General features: G+C 58.3%; 1 protein-coding gene across 1 annotated transcript; it reads right to left on the bottom strand.

Moving 5' to 3' along the window:
* Positions 1-7636: 7636 nt before the first annotated feature.
* Positions 7637-9311, bottom strand: FOXQ1 (forkhead box Q1). Its single transcript, XM_056107770.1, has 2 exons — positions 8702-9311; positions 7637-8650 (listed from the first exon to the last, which is right to left on the bottom strand). Exons 1-2 carry the CDS (start codon positions 8939-8941, stop codon positions 7637-7639), a joined length of 1254 nt encoding a protein of 417 aa, XP_055963745.1. The 5' UTR covers positions 8942-9311.
* Between the last annotated feature and the right edge of the window lie 307 nt (positions 9312-9618).

Genomic DNA, 9618 nt, shown 5'->3' with positions numbered 1-9618 from the left:
TAAGTCAGTTTAGGGGCTGGAGAGACAGGGCAGGGGTTAAGGCCTTTTGAGAGGTAGACCCCTGCTCGGTGCCTCGTACTACATAGGGTCTCTGCATCACCTCTGGGAGTGACCCCTGAGCACAGAATGAGGAATAAGCCCCGGAGCACCACCAGGTGAGTCCCTAAATCCAACCCCCTCCCCCCAAAATTCAGTTTGTCTCAGATATGACCAATACAACTGTGATCTGAGGAGACCAGGGGCAGGGGTTGGGGGATCATGAACCACGGGATGAAGGTAGAGGGTTCTGGGTTCTCCGGTGGTGGGTGTGGAGTCCCAGCACTGCATGTACGAAATACAAATATGGAGGGCCGGAGATATAATGTGGCAGGGAAGGGGTTTGCCTTGCATGCTGCTGGCTCAGGTTCAATCCCCAGCACCCCATATGGTCCTACTAGGAGTCCTCAGAGTCAGGGTAAGCCCTGAGGACAGCTGGGTGACCCCCCTCCCTCCTCCAATGATATGGGTGCTATTGTAAAAATCACATTAATTTATTGGGGGACCATAACTCCCAGGAATTACTCCTGATTGTGTGTTCAGGGATCACTTCCAGTGGGTCTTGGGAACGCTTTGCAGAGCCAGTGATAGAACTGGGGTCAGCCGTGGGTGGAGCAAGTGCCATTACTCTCTCCACGGTCTTCCCGTTATTCACCAATTTGCTCGAGCGGGCCCAGTAACATCTCCATCATGAGACTTGTTGTTACTGTGTTTGGCATATTGGATATGTCATGGGGAGCTTGCCAGGCTTTGCTGTGCGGGCGAGATACTCTCGGTCGCTTGCTGGGCTCTCCGAGAGGGGCGGAGGAATCAAACCCGGCTTGGCCGGGCTGGCTGCGCGCAAGGCAAATGCCCTACCGCTGTGCTATCGCTCCAGCCCATTACTCTTTCCAGCTCCCAAAATTATAATCAATCGATTTGGAAAACCAACCAAGGCCAGTTTATGCGAGAATATAGCATGGCCATTGCTGTGGCAGGAGGTCCTGTGACACCAACTGAACTCAGGTGTGGGACCTGAGCTGCAAGGCATCATCCATACCCCACCTCTTTGCTCAGGGAGCTCGAAGAAGTGGAAGATGGGTACCAGGATGACTTGTTATTGAGGACACTCTTAGTTTGCTTTTGTCCCCCGGCAGATGTCTTGTACAGAGCCTAGGAGGGGGCAGGGACTGTGTTTGCAATAGAGCCGTGCTCACTCCGTCTGGTCCCCCCCTTCACCTCCATCTTTCCCTTCCATAACCCTCCACCGAGTTTTATGATAGAATTCCACAGAATGACTCAGACGTGCCCTGTCAGGCAACAGAGTGGGTGGGGTGCTGGTGGATGAGTTTTGGGGAAGAGTCTTTCTTCGGAAGCATTCTTACCCCCGCGGTGACCCCGAAGTGGGCCATGGCTACTAAGTCCTCAGACACAGTCATTGTGGTTGTGTCAGAACATGGGAGTGCAGCCTTTTTCTTTGCTCCGTCCAAGTGGAACCTTACTTGGAACCCCAGAGAAGATGGAGATGCGTTTCTGCAGAGGAAGCAAGCGCTAGGGCCCTCCCTCCATCCCTGCCACCGCCAGCCCAGGCAGGGCCCACGCCCCACTCATGGTCATTCCCATCCAGTGGCAGCTCTGGGCTCTTCACCCACGAGGGCTTTTATTGCCTTTGTAAAGGTTCCCTGAGGCTGTTACTCAAAAGGGTTCGGCTAATAAATGCGAGAAGTCATAATTATCTCGCTCCAGATTGCTGAGGGGTCCAAAGTGTCCGGTTTGCTCAACCTTCCCCTGCCCCTCTGACGCGTTGTGGTTACGGAAGCGGGATGCAGGGAGGGGTCAGGTGTGCTTGTGTGATCTCTCCCAAAGGAAGGGGGCTTCCTGTAACTTGTTGTTGAGGGGTGTGCTGGAGTGATGTGGCTGGTTATCACTTCGTCTTGGGACCTCCCTTCGGGGTCTCTTTGGGGCATCGTGCATTGTGGAACACGTCCCACCCAGGAGTTGCTTGTGGGACACACAAAGGAGCATGGGAAGTCATCGTGATTCTCTTCCATGTGGGGGGTTGACTGAGCCCCTTGTTCTTCTTGGCCCACTGGCCACAGACAGAACACGAAGTATCTGGAAGCACCCTGAGCTTCTTAGAAGGCACTGACTTATTAGGGCCATTCGGTGGCATGAAAAAGGAGGACAGTATCATATTCTGGCCTCAGCCAAGTTTCCTAGTTTCACTGGAGAACTAGAAAGCTGGTTCCTGAAGAGACAAGCATTGTGGTCTTTGAAAGGATGAAATATTTCCCGAAGGTTTTCGCGGGGTCTGATCTGTAGACGTGAATGAAGCAACACACAGCGAGTGTGAGCCTGAGGAATTAGACAAAGACGGGGAGGAGCACCGAGATTGTAAGGTGGATGCCAGCGGGTCAGCGAAAGGACCTTGGCGGGGTGACTGAACTTCCAGCCAGTGGATCTTTTGAAAGTCACACTCTTCTTCAAAAAAGTTTTTCTGTGTTGTCATTTTGACCGTCAGTCACTAAAAACGAAGGTTTAGACACGTCCCTTGTCTCGTCTGCATCAGAGGGCAAGTGTCAGGAGCAACATTTGAACATGAACAAAACAAAAACATGAACTTTTGCCGATCTTGCCTCTTGAATTATAAGGAAAAAGAAAATTCCAGATGCCAGAGCGATAGTATAGTGGGGAGGGTGTTTGCCTTGCATATGGCTTACCCAAATTTGATCCCTGGCATCCCATATGGTCCCCTGAGCACCAACAGGAGTAATTCCTGAGTGCAGAGCCAGGAGTAACCCTTGAGAATCACTGAGTGTGCAAAAAAAATAAAAAGTAAATTTCAACTCAGTCAAGAGGAAATGACTTTTTCCACACTGAGAAACATGCAAGGTCCATTTTAACATTATTTATTTGTTTTATTTCTTTTATTGAATCACAGTGAGCTACAGTTACAAAACTTTCATGTTTTAGTTTCAGTCATACTATGATTGAACACACATACCCCCACCAGTGTACATTCTCCACCACCAATGTCCCCAGTATCCGCCTCTTCCCACCCCTCCCCCTGCCCCTATGGCAGATAATTTCCCTCTTACTCTCTCTCTACTTTTGGGCATTATGGTTTGCAATACAGATACTAGGAGGCCATCACTTTTGGTCCTTTATCTGCTTTCAGCACACATCTCCCATCCCGAGTGATCCCTCCAACCATCGTTGACTTAGTGATCCCTTCTCTATCCCAGTTGTCTTCTCCCCCAGTTTGTGAGGCAGGCTGCCAACCGTGGTACAATCTTCCTGGCCCTAGACTCTACTGTCCTTGGGTGTTACTTTCATACTGTCACTGTTCTCCTGTTGTTCATCGATTTGCTCGAGTGGGCTCAGTGATGTCTCCATCGTGACAGTTGTTACTGTGTTTGGCATATCGAATAAACCACGGGGAGCTTGCCAGGCGAGATACTCTCGGTAGCTTGCCGGGCTCTCGGGGAGGGGTGGAGGAATCGAACTTGGGTCAGCCATGTTGGCTGCTTGTAAGGCAAACGCCCTACCCGCTGTGCTATCGCTCCAGCCCTGTGATATTTTATATTCCACAAATGAGTGCAGTCATCCTATGTCTGCCCCTCTCTTTCTGACTCATTTCACTTAGCATGATACTCGCCATGTCCATCCACTAATAAGCAAATTTCATGACTTCATCTTTCCTAATAGCTGCAGAGTATTCCACTGTGTAGATATACCCAAGTTTCTTTAAGCAGTCGTCTGTTCTCGGGCACTCGGGTTGTTTCCAGATTCTGGCTATTGTGAACAGTGCTGCAATGAACACACAGGTGCAGGTGTCATTTCTACTGTGCTGACCATGGAACCAATCCACTCCAGACAAGGACCTGAGCGTGCAACTCGGCAAAGCTGAAGTGGGTTCTGGTGTGAGCAACCTTGTCCTTTTTGTGACCAGGAAAGTGGAGCTGGAGTGACTTTCCACCTGGTCTGGCACTAGGGTCTATGTAGGGAAACTCCTCTGGGGTGTTAGTTTTTTTTTTTTTTTTTGTTTTTGCAAGAAAAGGTCAAGCTCCGGAAATGTGCAAGAGTGGGCTCAGGGAAGCCCACTGTGATTCCAGCTCTACAGGGGCACTGGGAGGGGAATGCACCCCTCTACACCCCTCGGAGGGACTCAATTTTATTTGCTGGAGATAAGTCTTTCTCCCCTCTCCCCCTTCCAGCCCTCCCTCTCTCCCTCCCTCCTTCCCTTTCTCTCTTCCCTCCCCGCGGCAACCACAGCCTATCTCCCCACTCTAGAAAGAGCCTTGGTAAGGTTGTGTACCCCTAAGCTCAGGGACTTGGCTAAACCTTACCTGGGCCCTCCTGAGTTAGTCCCTGCCCTGGCTGCCTGCTGGAGGCTGGGCAGGGTCTTCTAGCCCCCTCATCTATGAGTTTCACCAGCTTCGGGGAAGCCCCAGATTCTTTGCAGAGAAATATGAGTTCCAGAGAGCGGCCTGGCCCCTCAGCTGAGGGCAGACATGGAGGCGGGGAGCTTTCAGGGGGTTGGTGTGTAGGGGTGGAGGACCCATGTAAGAAAAACTCAGGCTGGTGCTGGTAGGTGCCCTGTGCCCTTTCACCTCCTTCTGGCGGATTCTCTTTTGGGGGGTTTGTGGGTCAGGCACTCAAAGGGCGGGGTGGCGGGCAGAGGGGCAAAGGGTGGGTTTCTAAAACCCCCTCCTGGAGCCCACCTAGCAGGTATCAAGGGCGTCTCCCTACCCAAACACGGCCCCTCGCCCAGGCCTGCGCTCCCTCTGGGGAGTGGGGGGGAGGGGGTGTTTGGTGTTTGCGCAGGTGGGCCTGGGGCTGTGGCCCGAGGGTAGGGGTGGGAGTTAGGGGCGGTGCTGAGGTCTGGCGGTGGGGGGCTCAGGCCCGCACAGTCCTGCAGGTTCCGAAGGGGTGCGTGGAGGCCCAGGGGAGAGCCAGCGTCCCCAGGTTCGTCCCCAGGTTCTTGTGGGCAGTCTCAGGACTGGAGCCCCGAGTTCTTTTAACCCCAGCTTCCCCCCGCCCCCAGCCGCCCTGGGTCTTGCAGGGGCTAAGGGATTGTGGGGGGGCAGAGTGGGAAATGGGGGTGGGTGCTTTGGGGCGCTGTCTAGGACCACAGGGGTGGTGTGACCGAGTCTCCCGCAGCAAAGTCTCGCAAATTCCAGTGCAGCGGGGAGGTGCCAGCAGCCAGGTTGGGGGGTGGGGTGGGCGGGGTGTTGGTCCCAGACAAGCGTCATCCGTGGCTCTTTAGAAGGGATTTGGGGGACTGGGGAGAAGAGCTGAGCTTTGAAAACACGGAAACGAATTTTACAAAGCGGTTTCTGGGTCCTTCCACGGGGATACTTCGTGGTGGAGACGAAGCTCAGGTCGCACGGGCCTTGTTGGGGGGGAGCCCAAACTTCCTTCACCTCTGCGGGAGTTTTCTAGAAAAAAGCGAGACCGCCTCGGCTTGGGACCGGCTCCCTCCCCGAATTGCTCCAGTTTTATCTCGGTCTGATTATCGGCCAGGAAGCTGCCAAGACCCCTTTCCATGTCTAGCTTTTGTCCAAATTCAACCTTTGCACCTCCACGGTGGACGTCAGCAGGTAGCACTCATCTCCCGCGGAGCCCTATCACCTGCTAGCCAGGCCGGGCCAGTGACTTCCCCCTCCTGCCTGCCCCCAGGGGCTGCGGGTCCCAATTCCGCCTCCACCCCCACCCCCTACCTTCAACTTCCAGAACCTGAACCACCTCCTCTCGGACAGACGAGGTACCACGTACCCAGGAAGTGCGGGAACAAGCCGCCGGACACCGCCCACGGTTCCTGCCCGTTTGATGTTTTCTGCGCGCAGGCCGTGAATTGTTGAAGCACCCCCAGGTCTCCAGCTTTGCAGAGGCAGGTGCAGCTTCCTCCCATCAAAGCCTTCCATTCCCCACAGGGAACATTGTTCCCCACCCGTGGGAGGTGATGGCCTCAGCCCAGGAACAACCCGGGAGCCCCAGCTCTGCAGATAACATTCTCCTGCAAAGGGATGGGTTGAGAACCACTAAGGAGGGATTGCTTGACTCCCAAAGGAGTTTTCTCTAATCTTTAAAAGTTTGGTGTTTGACCCAAACTCCCAACTTTCAAGCTTTTTGTTTTGTTGTGTTGTGTTGTTGTTGGTTTGTTTTGAAGACACACCGGCTCAGGGCTTACTCCTTGCTCTGTGCTCAGGGGTCTCTCCAAGTGGTGCCCAGGGAACCATATTCCAGCCAGGGTGGGCCTCGTGCAAGGTCAGTGCCTTAACCCCTGTACTATCTCTTGGGGTCCTCCCATAGTTCTTAAATCAGCCCAGAGGAGTCCTAGCTGTGTTCCCATGTTGTGATGTTCAAAAGGACCAGCTTTTGGGAGCCACCAATCAGAATCAAGTCCGTATCACCGGTAGGCTGGTGAGTAACCTGATTTATGCCGTCTCGGATTTGGGGTCCCAGAAGGCCCTCACTGTTACTTATTCTGTTATCTCTTAAGTGAGTGTGCTCTGACAGATATCTGAAACTTAATCAAGTGCCTTGAACGGCAGTTAGCCAGGGGAGGAAACCGATAGAAAGATGGAATATTCAGGAAGCTATTTTGACCTCCCAAAGAAGTTTCTCGAAAATCATAACTTCAACATGGAACCGGATCCCCCCACACCCCCCACCTCTCTATCTCCAGCCCATCACCATCACCACCAAGGGCTAAAGTCAATGATAAGTTTTATTAAAAAATAAGCACTATGCCTGGGGTTCATAAAATTTATACAGGAATATGTACACAGACACAAATAAAATAATATTAAAAAATAAAAAAAATCACACTCGCTTTCCCGTGGCGACGGTCCCGGCACCCCACATACACACACACACACACACACACACACACACACACAGAGTCATGTGAACTTTAAAGAACTCGTTCAGAGACCGCAGAGGAGCGATCCACGAACCACGAATATAAAGCTGTCTCCCGTTGCCCGCAACATTTCCAATCCAGGTTCCAAAAATATATAAATAATTTAATTACAAAACCCAACTGCATATATATATCATCTATTTTATATTTTTGGCACAGTGAAGCATTGGTCAATAGCAGAGAAAGGGCGAGGACTTCTCCTGACCCCTCTCTCACACGCAGTCATACCGGTGAATGCCACATACGTACACGTCGGGGGTGGGGGGCGGTGAGGCCCAAACAGTAGTCATATCACTTATCATCTGGAACGGTTCCCTGATTTTTCGGGTTGGGGGGGGTGTAAATGGCATTTATGGACGGTCCAATTAAAAAAAAACAAAAAACCACAAAACGGCATGAGAATCGGAGGGGCCTGAACAGGAGGAGAGAGGCCCAGTGGGCCGGGAAGGAGCGGGGAAGAGCATCGCTTTGGTGCCCTGTCAGGTCGTCCAAGACCAAGGAGGAAATCCGGGACAGAGTTTCCGAAAGAGAGAGCGAGAGCAAAAAACAGAACAAAACACGTTTTCACCGAAAGGCACGTTGAGTGGCGGTTTTCCCCGCGCGAGCTTCAAGTCTCTTGAACTGGGGACAAAGTGCAAAGCCCCACCCGCGGCCCGGCCGCTTCCCCGACGGCGGCGGCGGCGCGGGGCGCGCTCAGGCCAGGAGCGTCTCCACGGGGTAGGACAGGTGCGGGCCGGGGCCACCGGTCACCGCCGCCTGCAGGGCCGCGGGCAGCCGGAGGGGGCAGTACAGGGGCGCGGCGCCGCCGCCCGCCGGGCCGCGGAAAGGCTTGGCCGGGCCGGCGGCCGCGACGACGGGCGAGAAGAGCAGCGGCGGCGGCGGCGGCGGCGGGGGCGCGTCGGGGCCCCGCGCGCTCCCCAGCAGCGCCGGCTCGGCCGCGCCGTAGGCGCACAGCGGCAGCAGGGGCGCGCCGGGGGGCGCGCCGGGCAGCAGCGCGGGGTAGGCGGGCAGCGGGGGCGCGGTCCAGGCGGGCGCGCGGCGGCTGCGGAACGGCTTGCTGAGGATGCTGTCGATGGCAAAGGAGCTGGAGAACTTGCCCGCCGGGCTGCCGCGACCCTCGGGGCGGCCGGGCGAGCGCGCGCGGGGCGAGGCCGGGGCGGCGGCACCGGCACCGGCACCGGCACCGGCACCGGAGGGCGCGGGGCCCGGCGCGTCGTCGGGGCCCGGCGCGGGACCCGGCGCGGGGGGCGCGCGCTGGCTCAGCCGCTTGCGGCGGCGCCGGAACACGCCGTCGGCGAAGGTGTACTCGCTGTTGGGGTTGAGCATCCAGTAGTTGTCCTTGCCCCAGGGCCGCGACGGGTCGCGCAGCACCTTGACGAAGCAGTCGTTGAGCGAGAGGTTGTGGCGCACCGAGTTGCGCCAGCCCGTGTAGCTGCCGCGGAAGAAGGGGAACTTGCCCATGAGGTACTCGTTGATCTCGGCCAGCGTCAGGCGGCCGCCGGCCGAGTCGCGGATGGCCATGGCGATGAGCGCGATGTACGAGTAGGGGGGCTTGGGCCGCCGCGTGTACGGCTTGCCGCGCGCGCCCCCCTCGCCGGGCCCCGCGCCCCCCGCCGCGCCGGGCCCCGCCGCGCCCCCGCTGCCCGCGGTGCCCGCCGCCGCGCCCGGCCCGGCCGCCGCCAACGCCAACGCCGAGCCCGCCGCGCTCTCCTCCTCCTCCTCCTCTTCCTCCTCCTCCTCCTCCTCCTCTTCCTCCACCTCCTCGTCGTCGTCCGGCTCGCCGCCCGCGTCCCGATCGCCGCCTCCCGCCGGCTCCCCGGCGCCCGGCGCGGGGCTGTTGGCGGCGCAGTCGCCGTCCGAGCCCAGCGAGTCGTCGCCGGCGGCCGACAGCGGCGAGGACGCGTCCCCCGCGCCGCCGCCGGGGACCCCCTCCGGCCCGGCCCCCGGCTGGTCCCCGGGCGGCGCGGCCGCGCGCGGCGCGAACACCTCCAGCTTCATGCCCGTCCCGGGCGGGCGCCGCACCGACGTCTGGCGCGCGGGCCGGCGGGGGGCGCTCCCCGCGCCGGGGTCCTGGCCGGGCGCCCCCGGGGCCCGGCTCGGCTCGGGGTCCTCTGGCGGGAGACGGTCCGTGGGCCGCGGCGGGGTCCTGCTCCGGCGCCGCGGCGGTTCCTCGGAGGGGTCGTGCTTAGTGGGGGAACTGCGCGCGCCGCCGCAGCGGGAGGCGCGGGCGGGGCGCCGGCCGGGGTTCGAGGCTCAGAGGCTCCGGGGCGAAGGCGCGCGGCGGAGGCGCGACGGTCCCCCCTCGGCTGCCCTGCGCTGTCCCGGCGGCGGGAAGGAGCGCGCGCATCTGCTCTCCGTGCCGGCGAGGAGGAGCAAGCAGGAGGAGCAGCAGCAGGAGGAGGAGGAGGAGGAGGAGGACGGGAGGGGGTCCCCCGTCCCGCCTGGCAGGCGTCCTGGGGGTGCGCGGTGTCCCCTGGCGGGGGAGGGGTCCGACGCTTCAGCCGCGAGCGCCCGCGCAGCCGAGTCCCCGAGGCCGTGGCGCCAGCAGCTGCCTCCCCGCCGCCGGCCAGCGGGCCAGCAGCATCTCCGCGCTGCCCGCCGCGGCGCAGTCTCGCCTCCACTTCGACCCGGCCCAATATAACCCCGCGGCGGCTCGGCGGGGGCGGAGCCTGGGC

Source organism: Sorex fumeus, unplaced genomic scaffold (genome assembly GCF_029834395.1).
Source record: "Sorex fumeus unplaced genomic scaffold, SorFum_2.1 ptg000175l, whole genome shotgun sequence".
In the NCBI taxonomy this organism is placed as follows: Eukaryota; Metazoa; Chordata; class Mammalia; order Eulipotyphla; family Soricidae; genus Sorex; species Sorex fumeus.
The sequence above is the reverse complement of the archived record's forward strand: the minus strand, read 5'-3'. Positions and strand labels throughout refer to the sequence as shown.